This window comes from Scleropages formosus, chromosome 2, assembly GCF_900964775.1.
Source record: "Scleropages formosus chromosome 2, fSclFor1.1, whole genome shotgun sequence".
NCBI classification, from domain to species: Eukaryota; Metazoa; Chordata; class Actinopteri; order Osteoglossiformes; family Osteoglossidae; genus Scleropages; species Scleropages formosus.
This window is the reverse complement of record NC_041807.1, coordinates 36,643,356-36,662,246: the sequence shown is the minus strand read 5'-3', so window position 1 is coordinate 36,662,246 and position 18,891 is coordinate 36,643,356. Positions and strand designations below refer to the sequence as shown.

General features: G+C 44.0%; 1 protein-coding gene across 3 annotated transcripts in view; it reads right to left on the bottom strand.

The window, feature by feature from the left end:
• The window catches only part of kazna (kazrin, periplakin interacting protein a), a 196,081-nt gene that overhangs the window by 54,223 nt on the left and 122,967 nt on the right, over positions 1 to 18,891 (bottom strand). For all 3 annotated transcript variants that reach the window (XM_029246216.1, XM_029246218.1, XM_029246217.1), the window contains exon 4: positions 5,447 to 5,551. In XM_029246216.1, coding sequence (XP_029102049.1) covers positions 5,447 to 5,551 — 105 coding nt within the window. The remainder of the gene's footprint in view (positions 1 to 5,446; positions 5,552 to 18,891) is intronic.

Sequence of the window (18,891 nt, the reverse complement as noted above, 5' to 3'; positions counted from 1 at the left end):
AAGTTAGACAAAGGCATCAGCAACAAGAGTGTGTTAGAGAGTTATATCACTGAGATGCTTTTGGGACTTGTTGAGTCACACTAGAAAGCTGACACCTCGGAACAGGTCATAAATGTAATAAATATCTCTTGAATCCAAGTCTTCATGTCCATCAATGAATCTCCAAAGAACCTGGATTCACTTCTATCACCACTAGAAACAGTTTGATTGGATTAAAGAGACTGCAGATATAATACTTGAGACTTCAGTAGTCTAGATGTGGTGAATTCTGTATGGGATGCTCCTATAGCTGGACCTGAGGCTGTGTCTGAAACTGTTTGTTTCTGAGTGGCATTCTATACCAATGTGTAGTGCAGTAAACCTGCAGTATGGATCTGCAAGCCATATCCAGTAATGGTCACTGCATTCCTCAGTCTGTGTGTGTCAGAGACCGTGAGAAGAGAGTTAAGCCTTGGGTCAGACTCAAGTAAAATTTGACCCATTTACAAGTTTTATCTATCATAAACATAATTTCTTTCATCTGATTGCCCAAAGGCTTCATGACACCCTCCACGCAAGGTGTCTGAACTCATAAAATTAATCCAGTTTCATTAAATTTTATGTGTTTTAGTCACATTTTGTATATGTCTGGTCAGATCTGGTCGGTCATAGGAAATGAATGAGTGAAACTGTAAAAAGAGTACATGCCGGATTCATAAGTTCACAAACATGACATTTATCGTTTCAGCAAGAAGAGGTGTATAGAACATAAATTCCAAAAAGAAGTTGGAAAGCAGAAATTACGGTTATGAACACTAGAATAACTTGGTAGAAAGATGTAACAAAACATTAGGGGATAACATACGCTTTATAATGACCGCATTATTAATTATAGAGGGCTGTAACCCCATAAATAGAAAGCTGTCTGAAACACAACCCAAGGTTTAGGGTAACATGTACTTGCTACGGTGACAGGACTGATATACATTGGGTGCAGTACATAATATACATTTTCCATTAGATGTTGCTCCACATGTAGCCGAAGTGAAGGTCGCAGAGCAGTGCCCTCAAGGTCCTTCAAAAGAGGGTAAAAGTAAAGTCACCTCAGCTGGGAAAGGAGCTAGATGAGCTTGCCAAAAAGCCTCGCAGATGCCGCCTCCTCCGAGGGGCAAACGAAAGGGCACGTTCTCATAATTGTGTATGTGTTACTGATGGAGTTGCTCGGGCCACTGAAATTTGCTACATGTGGTAGGTGCCTCTCAAACAGCGGCTCTTCGGCAGCCCCCTCCGTCCCGTCCCTCTGCGCATGTGACAGCTGCAGTGCAGTCTTTCAATTCCCATTAACACAAGTGTCACTATCAGCACAAAATCCCACGGCATGCGACGCCAAGTGCCCCAGTGCCAAAAGCTACTGCTGCAGTGGCGTCACTAGGGTTGGTGTCACCCAGTGCGGTAACTCATGGTGTCACGCCCCTTTCCCCCCATGGACCCCCTCCCATACCAGACCATACAGAATCCTTAGTAATGCTTTTTGTACGAATGTTACTCGTAAATTGTAATTCCCGTATATCACTGAATGTAACGGCAATAGCAGTGACATAAACAACTAGCAACATTAAAATTACACCTTTAAATTAAGATATCATCATACGCACAGCCTGCATGTCTTTACATTTCCGTAGTTTCGTGTAAAAAAAGTGAAAATTCGGAAAGAAAACAACAGAATTCGAAGTTAAAACATTTAAGAACCGCATTAAAATTGTTTGTTTTAACGTTGTTGATATCGGTTCGCAAATACGAATTACCACAATATGAAAAGCAGCTAGCTAGCACTAAATTCAACATCGGGAGAAATGCGACAGGCTAGCGCTTGAATGCTATAGGCCTACCAGGTGAAAACTCACAAGGTGACACCGAACGCTACAAATAAATTCAGAAAGCTGGTGCTGAAACGGTAGATAGATAGGATAAATTGAGAATGATAGCAAAGAAGTGCCACGCAGGGAAAAATGCTAAACAACGCTAAAGCAACGAAATGCCACAAGCTGGCATTGATTGAATGCTACGCTGCGACAAGTGCTATAAACTGGTGTAAAAGTGCCATACAGTAAAACATGCAGCAAGTTTGCGGTGAGATACTATAAAGGTAGAACTTCTGTAGCAGAAATAGAAATGCTGCACAGGACTACAAGCTAGCACTGAATGCTACGTAAGCTGAAATTCAGCGATTGCTATTGCCGAAATGCGAAAAGCTAGCTCTAGCGCCGCTATACTGAGTGAAATGTTACAAGCTTGCACTGAAATACTATGAAGGGAGAACGTAAAAATGCTAAAAGCGAGCACCAAAATGCTAAATAGGGAGAACTGCTAAAAGCTAGTGTTAAAATGCCACATAGGGGAAAAAAATGCAGCAAGCTGGCGCTAAAATACTACGAAGGGAGAAATCCTACATCAGTGAAACGCAGCAGACTGAAAAGCCAGATAGGGAAAAATTTGACAAGTTACTGCTGAAATGCCACATAGGGAGGAGTGCTGCTGGATAATGCAGAAATACTACAAAATGGCTCAGGAGCGAAATAGTTTCAGCCCTGAAATGCTACACTGGAGGACAATTCCTGAGAGCCCATCTGGGCAGAAGCACACCCCATCATCTTCCGTACCGGCGAGGAGCCGTGAGCCTCGACCGAACTCGTGACACTAGAACTTGCAGGGCCGCGGGTTCGACGCATTGCTTCTTGCCGTGTCACGCCCGGCGTACCGTTCGAAGCAGTAAAGCATGGTCAAGAGGGGATTTAGAGAAAGCCTTGAGGGGTTATTGATGAATTAGTGTGCCGCTCCAAACCGGCGGCTGGTGATGTACAAGGCCTGAGCAAGCACATTTTCAGCACCGCACAGAGCCCGACGAGGTAGGCGGGCAGAGTTTCCTGCTGCTTCTACAGCCTGTTGTACCTAAGAGTGTGTGTGTGTGTGTGTGTGAGAGCGAGAGAGAGAGAGAGAGAGAGAGAGAGAGCATGGGAGAATGAATCTCAAACCATTCATGGTCGTGAATTGGGTTTCTAGACTGAATATCAGGATGCTGTGGCCAACAATTGCTCCATATGTGTGTTTGTGAGTGAGTGTGCTTGCAAATGTGTGTCTTGTGTGTGAGGTCAAGTCATACTGAGCATTACTGTCCCGATGCACTTTTGCACACCGGACCCATTTCAAACTCTCCTGGCCTTATTTAGACAGTTCGGACTCAAATACTATCACCCCGAAGTATCCTTACGTTCACTTTTCAAGTATTTATTTATCTGTAGCACAAATATTAATTCCATGTTTCTGTATCCTTGTTCAGTTATACAGTTCTGAAAGGGATTGACAGTCCATGTAAGAGATATAACCCAATGGTGCAGCATTTGACTATGGATCCAGCGATCCCAGGTTCAAATCCTAGTGCTGCCTGAATAAGAGCTACAGGCATTGAAGAAGATAGTTTAGCAAGGACTGGTAAAAAGGCTTCACCCTATGAGACTCTGCGGAGAACATCATCATGGAGTGCTTTCTATGCCAAAACCTCTAAGTCTTAGTAATTACATTCATGCTCACCCTTGTCATTATTTTCACCGTATCTCCATCTTGAGCACAGTGTACTATTGCACTTGTGTCCTTCACAACCACATCACTGAGTCACTTGCTTGCATTGATATATTATCATTAATTGTGTATTATTTGCTTTTATGCCACACAACTTTTTTCTTTATGCTGTTAAGACATTTAGGGGAATTTTTGGGTGAACTTGCAATGGCTCTAGAACACATTTTAGAATTTTTCCCATTTAAATGAATGTAGTAGTTTTGCCCATTATCAAGATTTTTGCTATAAGGCGGGCACTGAGGAGCGATTTTAGAGCAGATAACAGGGGATGGGTACACACTGAAGATAGGTTACTTGAAATCCACATTGCTGTCTTTGTTTTAAGCACAGCCTGTACTAGTATGCGATTACATTTTAGGCAGTTTGACTAAAAAAGGCCAAATATAATAAACTACATTTGGTGCCCGTGTCACAACATGGGGAAAACAGTTGTGTCATTGCAAGGCAGGAATATTTTTCAGTTATGCTTAATATTGTGTTAGGGCTTATTTTGGTGGACTTATCAAATCCTCCAGGCGGGCTTCGCAGCACATAGTACCCTGCCTCTTTTCCAGACCTGCACTGGTGAATAATGTATGCAGCTATTCAGTTACTGCTTTCTGCTCTGCAAGGTGCAAACCTGTACAGACAGTATAATAAGGAAGTCTGGCAGTCCTTGAGCTTTCATCGCTGCCATCAGCTGCTGGTTTGTGATGCTAGGAGGAACCTGCCCCCATTGCTCCGACCAGCTCACCCTGGGGGGTACTTGAGTTCACTGCATGTGTCGTTACAGTCTTTCAGGATCTAAATCACTGTCTTTGTCTACCAGGGTTTTCAAATGCAGGTGAAAAGGGTCATGTGTACAGTGGTCTCTCTTGTAAGCTATTAGACCTTGGCTTCTTCAGTCCATTTTGTACTTACAGCAAAATATTACTGTATGTCTGAAAAGTGGAATAGCAACTTAAAAGTTTAGAAATGTATTAGGATGAAACATTCAAAAACATACTGCTAATGTTGCTAATGGACTGAATAGAATTGTTCATTGTGAAATGTTCATGTGTTCTGTGTAAGTGTACAGGTTTGGTTTACCCTGTTTGACAAATTCTTAAACTTGATGCTTTTCTCCAAAGCAACTTAGAGTGTTTACAATTATTTACACATTCATACAGCGAGGAAGTTTTTAGGGTAAGTTCCTTGCTCAAGAGTACTACAACAAGAGCGAGGATTCAATCCTGCTTCCTTCAAATCCTAAGGCACTGGCTCTAACCGCTGCACTACTACCTGCTGATTCCATTAATACTCAGCTCATCTTAACACTAGCCACACCCACCCAGTTCCACTGCACCTCTAGATGATGCTCAAATCCTGGCCATATGAATTCAATCTGATCCTTCTTGTTGGCTCATTTGATGATCACAACCCAGCACTGGCCACCTTTCCCAGATCTATCCTTTCAATCCTCATTGGCTTTATGAATGACAACTAAGTGTTGATCACAGCTAGTCAGTTTCTTCTAATCTGACTTTACCGTACCTCTAGATGATGCTCAGATCCTTTCCTTCCTGTTGCATTGTTGGTTATTTGATGATCACACCTCAAACACTGGCCACACCCACCCAAGTCCTTCAAGTTCCCCACAGTACACCACAGGCTGGAACAACTGGACAGAGTGTTTCTTCCCTTGAAGTGAAACATGTTTGAGTAGGTTTCAAGTTTTTTGCCTTAGTAACTCCACCTATGCAGCCTCATACCCCAAGCAGAAAGTTGAGGCTGAATGGTCAGTCTAAGGAGATACTCTCCTAAGTGTGCTAAGCCATGTTTTGGTTGACTGAAGGAAGAGGGATAACCTTACCCTTATCCAAAGAGGAATCAGGTGTTCCAAAGTTCATCAGGCTTGTTATGTCCCCTTTGAAGCAAACGTCCGTCACGGGTTTCTGTCTCTGGTGGACAGACAGGTCTGGAAGAAGCGAGACAAAAGAGACAAAAGTTTTTATTCCTGCTAGTGTGAACCACTGGCACCCAGGGGGCTCACATTTAAACCACCGTCAGATTACGCAAATGCTCCATTTTACCACCTTCTCAAACACGGTCTCCCAGTATGAAAAATGAAAAGGATTTTCAGGCTGTGGTTCTCAAAGCCAAGATACGCCTATGCTAATTTCCCTTTGCAAAAAAAAAATCTTTTGGGTACGGACAGACAAAACAGTACATGAATGCAAGCACACACCCACATAAATCACAATAGAGGACAAAAAGGCACACCCACATGAAGCTTGAGGCGTTCCAATTGTGAAACCCTAGAGAGGTTTCAAAGAGATCGCCATTGCCCCAGCTGGACCAATGCCACTTCAACCGCAAGCATTGACAGTCGAGTCATTTGCAGCAATTAACATGTTGTTCTGTGTATCTGTGCCACATTCAGACCTCATCCAGGGTTTTACCTACTATTGTTTAAGCACAGTGACAAAGAAACAAGTCAAAACACCCTCGCTATGTTGAACAATAATGTGTAAAGTATTTGATTACATCCTGTCCAACAGCTAAAACCCCTAACTCCCCTTACACAATTCTACAGCTGTACTGAGTTTATTTTGCAGCCACATCATGCTGGGAAAATCATGTAGGGGGAAAACTGTTGATCAAAAAGAGCTTTGCTCAGTAGATGCAAGTCAACATCTCTTCCAGTGAATACAAGTCAACGGAACTCGTTCTGTCAGACTGTTTGTTTTCTGCATCACATGTTATTGGCATGAATTCTGGGTTGGTGTCACTGCTTTGCAGTTCATAACCTCTCGGCTACCCATCATTCTTGGCTGTGGTGTTTTCCCCTAGGGTAGATGGTGGCAAACTGTGAAGAACAGTTTCCAGCATGGCACACTTGCGAAGACATCACTTTCATGAAGGAGTTTCTTCTGTTATTTTCCTGTCTTGATTTACTCCATGCTCTTCATTCCATGGATGAGGTCACCTGAATGGCAGAGGTGATGAACTACCCATGCTATTGGACCATGACAAGGTCAGTTGTGAACAACTTAGAAAAACCAGGCAGTAAATCAATATACAAATACTGCACACTCTGAGGAAATATGAAACTGAAACATGATGCTACATGACTTTATTTATATAGGCGGTTCCCAGCTTTAAAGAGGTTTGTAGAATGAATTCAATAGATCAGATTTAGACAGATAATAGGAAACATAAAAGGGAGGCATCCAGTTTAGCAGGGCCATGAGTGCACATGGTATGTATCACCTGCTTCAAAAGGGCTGTAAGTGGCCCCAGTGGACTGCTGGGATACTGGGAGGGAGACGTCTAGGGAGGGGGCAATCCAGGGCAAACAGCCAGCATTTCTCAAGCACCGCTGCTGCTTTTTCAAGACAAGCACTGACAATTCTGCATGCCTGCATTTTTTTTGGTAAAAAATGATTATTATGGTAATAAAAGCAGGTTTATTATGCCAGGGTGGGCAGAGATAAGGTCCCACTGTTACCGTGGTACAGCCTGAGTGCTTGTGATAGGGGACTAGGAGGAGTCGTGGGAAGGGAAATTGCTCCTGCGGCTTACCCCCACCCCACACCCACGGGCCCCGAGAGGCTGTAAGAAAGAGCCCCGTTTCCTGGAGGTCTTGGCCTGCCTGTTTTGGGATTTTACAACTACTACTGAACCTCGAGGGTTAAGGCTGTTTACGCAAATACCGATTTAATGAAAGTAAAAGCGGCACAGCCTTGTCTAGAACCGTATCACCAAATCACGAGTTCTGACTTGTTGACTTTTGACCTGGGCCACAATTTAAGCAAAAACTTTGAACATTTTTAAAGGAAATGACAGAGTTCTGAAGAGTCCATACCCCTCAACCCCTGTGGAATGTGCTGAATTTCCCTGTAGAAATAGCTTTTCAACATACAAATCTTTTGTTGCAAGTGACCTCCGCGACCCTGGCCAGGATAAAAGGTTAACGGAAACCTTACAATACTACACAGAAACGGTATTAATAGATTCCCAATCTTGCTGTAATTTCCATGCAAACCAGGAGATGGAACCGACCAGTTGAACACTTGGAATGAACCAAAAGGAGGTCTTACTTTTAATCTTTAGAAGACATGAGAGACATTTTCATGAGTTTGAAGAAACCTTACATAGGGGAAAAAATGTGAAATTGAGAGGTGTGTCGCACAAAGCCCAGTTGCTTACGGGCGACACATGGTGCGTGCAGTGAGACGGTTCTTCGTCAATGAACTCTCGCCCTTACAAAGCATCCCCCTAAGGAACGGAAACATGACACTTTGAGAGCAACTGTGCACCGATGCGAACATTGGTGACTTCCTCTGTCAAAGAAACGCTCAAATATATGCAAAAAAAAAAAAAAAAAGCATAAACATCAATAACCTTTGCCCTCTCGCATCAACTAAAAGGCCAGATTGGAGCAAATAACACTGAAAGTCACTTCCACATTGCAAAGAAAGTTTATAAGACAGACTAATAATGCAAAGAAGTATCTTCTGGAAGCTACAGTCCAGTGAGTTCACTCCAGGTCTCTGAGTGACAGGAACTGATCTCTAACATAACACAACTGTCAGTCAAACACCAGATATCCTTACAACTGTTTCCCTTATCAGAGTAACCGTCACCATGTTTTCCCGCAACAATAATTAAAGAGGTCAAACGGATGGAAGAAAAATCACCGAGCATCAAATAAGCAACAGCCACCGGTGCTGAGGAGAGAAAGGAATGCTACAATTCCCAGGTCCATAAGCATTTGCAATTTATATCTGAAATTGAATAGACAAAGATTGCGCGGCCAGAAGTGAGGGGACGAAGAGAACCGATTTGAAATCCACTTTCCACGTCGCCTTGTCTATTCAACTCAGACACCGCAGAGCGGACGAAAGATGAATTCTTATTTAAACCTCAACTGCGGCCCATCTTATATATCATGTTATTTTGGAAGATTTATTTTGGCCGTGCGATGGCAGAATAATTTTTCCCCTCCCTCGCGCTATACGTGACTGCAATGCTAACCTGTAAAGACGCGGCTCGCCTTTCACCAGGGTCCACGGCTTCCTGCCACAAGCCGCTTATTTAGATAAGTGGTTTCAAGGGACAAAATAAGGCCCAATATATCTCCGAGCACACTGTCTGCTTGCAATTCCTGCGTTTTATTGCAAATGGAAAGTCAAGCTGAATGATATTTTCCGATTCAGGCTCTCTTTTTTTTCTTCGCATGAAGATAAATGCTGTCAAATGGAGCCAAGACAATTACACTTATCGCTTCCTCTTGCTCTATGATTTCATTCTACTTTTAAATGAGCTGTTTTGAAGAACAAGAGTACTGCCTTCCTCAGTGCAGAGCGCAACAACGTGAGAAGTACAGTATGTGCACTTAGCAGCATGCGTTGCTAACTGAACTGAGACGTCCGCTTCATTCAAATGGTATGAGGGAATAAGCAGATTTAAAACATTTTAATACGGCAACATAATCTCCTTAAACAATTTTCCACCCATTTTGTTAACTGCTCTTTGACCCCCCACGCAAACCTTTCTCCAAGGTGTCAGCCTGAGGCCATTCTTATTAGTTCCAGTGAGCAACCAGTTGAGTTTGCAGTCTTCATAAGAATAAAATGAGTCTCCCTGAGATTGCTTCTCCATTGTCTGTCAATCAATATCTCACACCCTGTCAATCTCATCCTTTGGACCACTTTGCTGGGTCTTCCAGATGGACGTTTCAGCATTCCCCATCCAAAACTGCCGGCAGCTGAATCTGCCGGTGAAAGCTCTTGAATGGCAGAAGATGAAGTGGTGCACTCCTCTCAGCAAGAACCCACTGGGTTATTTCCTCATACTTAACGGCAGGGAGACCTCAGAGATGCGCACTCCTGATTTGGCATCCACTTGACTGATCTAAGTGCCCACATGCAGGATGTTCTCTGTTCCCTTGATTTAGATGGCATGTGGAGGATGTGCGGTGAAAGATATGTGGCCCTCGATAGGAGACAAAGGATGGACATGAAATCTGCCAAAGGGTGCAGTCTTTTCAGCATCAGTGGTACCACACCAAGGACCAGGAGATGGAGGTGGGCTTCACTGAGCTCAGAGATATGGGTCGACAATGACCAGAAGGTAGGAGGGACAATGCGGAAGAGATAAAAACGAGATTAAAAGCAAAAATTATTTTGAAGAAAATTATTTTGTTGCTTTGCTTGTGCTTTTTTCAAGACACCTTACCGTTTTTCCATTTGTACAGGTGGCAAAAATTACTGAAGCAGTCGAGATTAATTACCTTTCAGAAACTGGAAGTATTAATTTGTGATTGAGCATTTGGGCGAATGCTTAGCGTACTTTCCATTTGGGCTTGGAGAGCACAGGAGGGCTGACACCTGCTGTCGAGTGAAACTGTCAAACCCCAGCTGGGACACCTTTGGATGAAAGTGGGGTTTTGCGGAATTCAGCACATTCAAGATCACAGAGGTTAATGTGTGCTAACATACATGTTGCTTGTGACTGATGATTGAGCATTGCCAGGGGTCCCTGCCACCCACCCCAAATTTGATTTTTATAACACAGCAGGGCCTCTTCTGTGAATTGAACCTGCGATCTTCAAGTTACAACTCTGGGCCCTTAACTGATCCATATCAAACTCAACACAAGCATTTACTTCAGGTGGCATGGTTAGAGCCATCATGTTGCTGGACCCAGGTTCAAATATCTTCTCCTTCTGTAGTACCCCAGATCGAGGTTTTTACATTCAACTGATACAGCTAAAAGTAGCTTGCTATATAAATTGGTAAGTTATTCTAATTTGGCTAGCATACAAACCTTGCATTCTCAATCACTTTTGAGAAAGAGTCAATTAAATTAATCAAAAACGTATGTGGCAGGCTGAGAATGCTTCTCGTTACTCTTCAAACGTTGAGTGTAAACAGGCACAGGGAGCGAAACGCAAGCTTTTCATGCTTTACGTTGGGTCTACAGAGCACACTGTTGCGCACCATTACCCAGTCGAGTGTGAGAAGCTATGGTGAAGATTACAGCTGATTAGAATGTCTGTCTGAGTGTCTCCACCCTGAAACGCATACATTATGGATTGGCTATAAGGACCACTTGATAGATTTCCTGTATGGCTGAGCCTTCCCATGAATACAGGAGGCATTGTGCCTCTGATGGTTGGAAAGCAACATTTCAGGACAACATGAGGACAGCCTTGAACTGCTAATTTACTCCCTGCAATGCTGCTGGGAGATTTCCATGAGCCGCTGGTTCGGGCCGCTCCTCGATACGAGTCGGCTCAATTCGCCCTAGCAGCCAGGAGCTTCCAGAGAAAGAGCATGAAAGACAAAGCAGGAAGAGGATGTCTTTTTAGCAATGTGCTGAGAGGCTTCTGCGGCCCATTCAGTGGCTTGGCCAGCATCAGGTGACTTCCCCATTCCTTGAAGGTAGCCTCCAGTGCCATTTTACTGTGAATTTATCTGGCAGAATGTCAGAGTGACTGAAAGTGGAGAGGACAAGAGGAGCAGGAAGATGATCCAGGAGGTTTGTTGATTGTAAAGATGTCCCGGATTCTGGCCACCAGATGCTTGACGAAGACTCTTGGGTGTGTACGGAGGGTTTGTAGGGATACTGCAGGCTGTGAGCAAAGGGAACTTAACTAGCCCTAATGTTTGAACAGCCATCCCAGAATGCCTTGCTTCTGAACCGTTTTCATTCTCCTATCTCTAGCTCTTCCTAGTCTGCCCTTATCCACCCTGACTCACTGAAATGTTAACTTTTCACTGAAACTAATGGTGTGGTTAACTTTAATCTGTACAAAATTAATCTGTACCGTGGTAAGAATCCAGAGCTCGTCTCCTAATGATAGAATGTGTGGGGCCCAGTGAAGAGAAGGGAACTCTAAATGGCATGGTGCCATCACACATGGGACACGTATATAAAAATACAAATGGAAAAACTCCAGAACATCTTCCACAACCTAACATAAAACATATAAAAACAAAAACAGAGAATAGATTTTGCTACAGAAAAGGAGGCAGCAAGTGGTGTAGAGGTTAGAGGTCACAGGTTTGAATCCCATTCCTACCACAGTACTCTTCATCAAGCTACTTACACTGAAATTATACATTAAAAATTACCCACATGTATAAATGGGTAAATAATTGTATCTTGGCAATGTAAGCATTAACAGTCAAAACTACAACTTTTTACTTATTCATGAACTTTTTAATTCCCATAAACATATGTAAGTCACCCACCCACATAGCACTCCTTCTGGACATGAACTGGTTGCTGCGGTGACACAGCGCTAGTAGGACAGTGACATGTGTAGCGACATGTGCCTGGCGGGCAGCAGAGACAGGTGAAGGGGTGGGGCTTTGAAGGATGCACGGCAGGGATGGAAGTGCGGCACAGCAGGCAAGGCGACCCTTAGCCATCATTCGGTACGTGTCAGCTGTCATCGGTATCCACATCTGGGGAAAACGGTTAAACCGCATTCGGAGGTGGCTACACGAGTCGCCTGGCGCTGCTTATATACACGCAGACGCAAGCATGCGTTTCCATGCCAACGTGATAAACGAATGGCAGGCCTTGGCTGGAACCAAACAGCGAAGCGTTTAAAAGCTGCCATTGGAAACCCTGCCTTCTGCGCGATCAGATTTTATCTTAATCATGTCGGCTTGTTCCTTTGTTACATTTCATACAGCACAAGTGGTGATGAATGCATTCTGAAAGCAGCTCTCTTACCATCCACTTTGCAGAATTCCGCTAAGGGAATCGCATTTCACTAAGAAACGTGACGTTCAGACTTCTAAGTCGATTCCTTCTGCGCATGTGGCAGAAGTGTCGCCTGGGTCCTACTCCATTTCCAAAACTGCCCATTTCACGGTCGCATTAAACATGTCATGATGCTGGATGCAAAAAGCTGAGGAGTAGTTCCCTTGGAAAAGTCCCGCGCTTGGCATAGCTCAGCCCCCGGTTCAGAGCCACGGGTGACCTTTCCCACGGTCTTTTTACCTTTTGGGGAAAAAATGTGATTTCACTTCGGGAAATGCCAGCGAGCTTGCTTCGGGCACCTTCCCCCGCTGCTTCAAACCCCTCTGCGAAACACGGGTCCGAGCACCACGGGAACCGCAGAACTCAGCGGTGAAACGTGAGTTGCATCGCGGTGGGTCAGCAAGGGCGCTGCGCCTGTTAGGATCACCATTACTGGAGCTGCAAAGCACCATGGGTATCTGGGGGGCTCTTTTTACAAAGTCTGGCATTTACAGCGTTGAATCATCACGATACACACGCTGTCCTTTCGGCTTATAATGCGCGACTGTGGCACATTAGTGGCAGTGGGAATGTGTTTTGCATCATGCTGGAGCAGAGGGGGTATTTTTAGTACGCTCCTGCTGGGTTTCGGGTTTAAGGGCCCTGGCGCAGTGCTCTGGTTTCAGTGCGAGAAGGACTTCCAAAGCGACTCAAGAGTCTTATTCACTAATGGAACTGGATACTTTATTACTGCTCATGTTAAGAGTTTTTCTATAGGGTACAACAGCCAGACCCCCTCCTGGGACTTGAACTGCCAGCACTCAGGCCTCCTTGTGACCTCATACCCCAGATATGAAACCAAAGTAGGACCGGTCACTTGTTTGTTAGGACACTTAAAATTTACTTTGACGCCCCTGTCGGACCGGATTGAGGAACTGATGTGGATTTTCAGGTTTTTCTTTAAACATTAATAGAGGGTCGAAATTAGAGCAAACAATGACTAGGAAGCTGGTAGCTCAAAGACCAGTATTAAAGTGGCTGGAGGTGTCCCTTGGTAAACAAGACGCTACTGTCCAAAAATACCAGCATGTTTTGTTGTTCTTATGTCATATTCTTGTCCATTTTCTGACATCATTTATAAAACATTCTGGCATCAAAAATTTGCTAATGCTTAATAAATAGATACTAACAGGGATGGCAAATATTGAGATGACAATAACTGTAATAATAACATACTAAGCACATGTTTCTTTATAGGAAGGAGGCCTTACCATTTTTAATAATGTATAAAAATGGTAAAAAATGACAGCTGGTACCACAGGGGTTAGAGCTGTTACCTTGCAGGTGATCAAAACGGATTCAAATCCCCACTACCACTGAAGTACCTTTGATCGGGGTACTTACCCTGAATTGACAGAGTAAAAATTAATGGTAATAAAGGGTTAGTTAATTGAAAATAACTTACATTTAGCGACACAAACCTGTTATTGGACTAAGGTGTCAGATAAATCAATGAATGTAAAGTGCAGAAATATCTCCTCATTAAATTAATCATCGTTACCTTACTGCTGTTTCATCCTACTATCAGAACAAGAGTTAAAAAGAAGGGAAAAATCCATTCTTCACCTTTATTTAAAAAAAAAAAAAAAAAAAAAAGTTCCAGGCTCAAGAGGCAATATAACAAGTGCCATATAAAAGCAGTAATTTTCCTGCTCGGCATATGCACAGAGCTGAATGTTTCTCAACTGGCTCTCATCCTCCGCGCGCCGAGCTGCCAGCCTGCCGGCAGCAAACAAACATGCCGAGCTTGTCCAGGCGGCAGCGCAGTCCCTGGACCGAGAGGGAAGGAAGACACTGCTTCTCTGAGATTATATTCATCCATCCATCTCCATTATTGTCCCATTCAACTGATATTGGTCGAAAATATTGTCATACTGCATACTGGCTACAGTTGTTGCCTTTGGTTTTTAAATCTCACCTCCTGCTGTAGTACCTGTCACGTCCACGCCCACAGCTCAACCGGCAGCACCTGACTCTGGTCCAGCACCTGACTAACTGCTCATCCTTTAAAAGACCCTCCTCAGCTCCCATACCTTTGCGGAATCTCATCAGAGACAACCGCTCTCCTTCGTGACATCCAGTGCACACTCAACACTTGTTCTCCATTCTCGTCTTCCGGTTTTCGTCCCTTTGTTTTGTTTCCCCACCACATCCACGAATCTTCGTTCCAACGCCAACCACAGACTGACCGACCTTTCGCTTCATCCCCTGACCTCGTCCATGGATCCTCGCTCTGACTCCGACCGCCGATCGACCGACCGTTCGCCTGTCTCCGGCTCTGAGAACTTGCCTTATCCCCTGAATCCAGACGAACGACTCTACGCTGGGGTCCTGCCATCCTGGTTCTCTCAGCCCCGTATGACAGTACCCTTGGTCAAGGTACTTGCCCTGAACTAATATAATAAAAATGACCCAGTTGCATAAATGGGTAAATAACTGTAAGTGGTTTAACACCGTAAGTTGACTTTTACCATTATCACCAGTAACCATGAAACAATTTTTTAGAAGGAAACTGTCATTTTCACTTTGGGTTAAATTTGATTCCCGATATTTCATAAGCGCAGGGGTGTGGTGGTGCACTGGGTTTGGCTGGGTCCTGCTCTCTGGTGGGTCTGGGGTTTGAGTCGTGCTTGGGGTGCCTTGTGAGGGAATGGCATCCTGTCCTGGGTGTGTCCCCTCCCCCTCCAGCCCTCTGCCTTGTGTTGCTGGGTTAGGCTTTGGTTTGTCGTGGCTTCAGCCAGTGTATGTGTGTATTTTATAAGCATGTTTGTAAAGGCAGGTTGCCATGGACCATGGTAAGTCTTACTGCATGCAATCCCCTGTCTGGCAGAAAAGCAAGCTCTTTGCAAAAGGTGGTTTATTTACTAAATGCAGTTAATCTCAACCTCACAAATTTCTCTCCTGGAGGTGTTGCATGTTAATGGACCACTTTACTGCGGTACCTGCCTCGTACCGGGGACTCTGAGTTAATTCACTATTCTGTGAAATCGTGACGAGGCATTAAGCGTCGAGTTTAGAACAGAATTGCACTGGTGGAGTTTGGCAGAGCGACAGTCTGCCTTCACACCTGCTTTGCATCCTCATTTACAAGATTTACTCTTCCGGTGTCCAGATGACTCTAAAACCGAGGAATCTTCCACTATAGGGAAGTCAAGGAGAATCTGTAGGCATACATGACTTGCTGAAACAGTAGTGTTCTCAACGTTAACCAGTTAACCGTTTACCGCCAAGACCGTGTCTGAGAATGTGCAAATGGGTGTGTTCTGTACTGATGCAAACATACCCCCCTCATTCCAAGTCACCGATCGCACTGCTGTAACACCAACATATTTAGTTATCTGAGACTTTCCCCCAAAGGAACTTACAATGTTAAGTGACTTACTATGATTTACCCATCCACACCACCAGAGCAATTTATAGTGAGTACGGTACTTAGACCAAGGATGTTATAGGAGGTGTTTCAAACCGGGGTCCTTTGAGTGCACGATGGCAGCTCTAACCACTGCGCCACCTGCTGCTACACACAAAACGAAACTCACATAAGTACGTAATGGATGTGCAGAACCCAGAAAAGTTCGGTGCAAGTTAAATGAGAGGAAGGCAAAATCAAGAAAGCGAAAGTATAATTAATAAAGGGTTTTTTTAACCTGCAGTTTAGTTCAGGACCAGACAATACAGAACTGGACTATTATTACCACTTGACTTGCTGACTTGTTTGCCACTCACTCTGTGAGGTTTGTATACTAGGTTACTTCCTGTACACTTATTTGCCCATGTGTACAGCTGGGTAAATTCTACTGTATCAAATCAGGACAAGGAGTGGGATTCAAACCTAGGACCTTTGATTGCAAGGTGATGCTGTAACCTCCTGGGAAGAAAAGCGTTTTCTGTGGACCAGCTGGCTTCGGATCATATGCACTTTTTCAGAACTGGTCAACGGATTCCCGGTAAAGCCACCAATCCACCAATCAGGAACATTTTTCATCTACATATAAAAGGCATCTATAGGCTGGTATTGTAGTGGTTACATCTACTGCCTTTTGACCAAAAGGTTGTAGGTTCAGCTCTTGCCTCCAGCTGTACTCTTGAGCAAGGTACTTACCCTAAAATTACCCAGCTGTATAAATGGGCAACTCATCATGAGTTGCTTTGGAGAAAAGCATCAGATAAATTTACATAAATGTAATGATTAGGACTCGACCTGAATAAAAAACAGGAGTGACTTCTAGTTCCTGGGCCTTCAGAACAGCTCATAACCATCACAAGCCCCCACCCCGTGTTACAGGAAGCCCGAAGACGTGAACCTTAAGCCTGTCACATTAATTGGCGCTGTCATCACCAGCTGATCCCCCCCCCCCCACGACTCCTCGGCGGCGGCACAAAGGGCAGAAGAATAACATGCAGTGAACTGCCCTCGGGCTGCCGACCTTAATCCCTCGAAAGGGCGCAGCTCATCACGAGTACCCAGGGTAATAGCCTCGAGCTAAACGACATGATATTTGCATCTAAAGGTGCGATGACGAAGGCGATGTGTTCATCGTACTTCCCGGGGTCCCGAGAGTCCCAGGAGACGAGGGACGAACGCAAAGGGACGGGACGTTATTTCAGATACACATTTAATCACCTCTTTGAGGACCAAGGCTGAACTGGGTAGTTAATCTGAGGTCCATTTCCAGAGCCAATGAACAGTGAGGTGCCTCCGCACATGGTAAGTATCGGCGCACAGTACAGTACAAAATACAGTACCAGTCAAAAGTTTGAGTACACTTGTTGAAAACTAGTTATTGGTCGCAAGAGGTTTTTGTTAACCTGTTAGATTAGGAAAACAGATGGCAGGTCCTCTTCTATAGCACCTTTTCTATTGTCTCACATTTACTCATGAGGCTTTTGTCCAAAGTGACCATGTTGGGCTTGTGCGCTACACTGCTTACTATTATTTACCTATTATACAGCGGTGTAGTTTTTAATATACCAGTTCAGGGTAACTTCAGGGGGTCCTTGACTTACAGCATATGTGACATATATGACCATCCGGACTTAAAATAATCGTCACTTTAACCTTATTTTATTATTTTTGACTCCCGATGTTTGATTGTAACACCTAACTGGAACAGAAAAAAACTGATTTAGAATAAAAATATAAAATTAGTGCAAAAACATCATTTTAAAACTGTACTTATGTACTCTACATATCTTATTATTCACACATAGTCCAAACTGCTTGGCCCATATGGGGAGCCAGAGCCTAACCCAGCAACACGGGGCATAGGGCTGGAGGGGGGGAAAGGGACACACCCAGGACAGGACACCAGTCCCTCACAAGGCACGCCAAGCAGGACTCAAACCCCAGACCCACTGGAGAGCAGGACCCAATTCAACCCACTGCACCACCACACCTCTCTGATTAGCAGAGTTTTATCTGACATGACATGATGGCCACTTTTAACCATTTTTATAGCCAGATGTTCAGCTGAATCCCTGTCCGTCAAAAGTCCAACTCATGACACCACTGTCAAAGCAGTCTCCCCCACACACACAAACAGTCTGCTCATTTCATATAAGAGAACCCACCATCTGGGGCCCCATACAGTGCAGCTGTTTGGTTTATCATAAGTGCCAATTATGGTCACGTCTCATACGGGCTTCAGTGTCAGGACACACATCCCAACTCCACAAAGCAACCAGAGAAAAATCACAGAGTGGTACCAAACCAAGGACTTGGACACAAAATACCCATTTCATCACACACAGCTGATCACATTTACTCATTTAGCTGATAATTTACTCTACAATTATTTAGCCTTTTGTCCAGCTGGATAACTTTACTGGAGCAAACTAGGGTCAAGGAACTGACTCATAAGTACTTGAGACAGGAGTGGCATTTGAACCAGCAACCTTTGGGTTCAAGGGTTGTGGCTCTAACCACCAGACCTTTTCTCTGCTATTGTCTGCCTTCCTTATTTCCTAAGTAGAAATAAAGAGATATTCATTAATAGTGAAAATAATATAATATTAAAATACCATAAGTCAGATATGTTCTTTTAACCATGTGACTGAAATGAGGACTTATTATATAAAGACAAATTATTGATCGCTGCAAAGAATTGCAGCATACAGCCCACACAAGCAGTGTGTAGCGGTTCGAGACCTTGTCTTCTACCTGAAGGCCGTGGGTTTGAATCCCACCATCTGCTGCTGTACCCTTGATCAAGGCACTTACCCTGAATTGAGTAAAAATTACCCAGCTGCTTAAATTGGTAAATCACTGTAAACAACACAATGCAGAGACCTCACGTTGTTTGTTATTTTTGACAAAACTGTGACATAATGAGGAACAATAATACACCCCAAGCTCTATGTGTGTTTAGAAGCTGAATCAGCTTCTTTCCTCCTCCTCGTGACCTTCAACACTATGAGGAGCACAGTGAAAAAGGCTGTTGACCCAAGTACTTTGTGTGAAGTTTGAATGCACTGCAGACAACGAATACCCCGTCT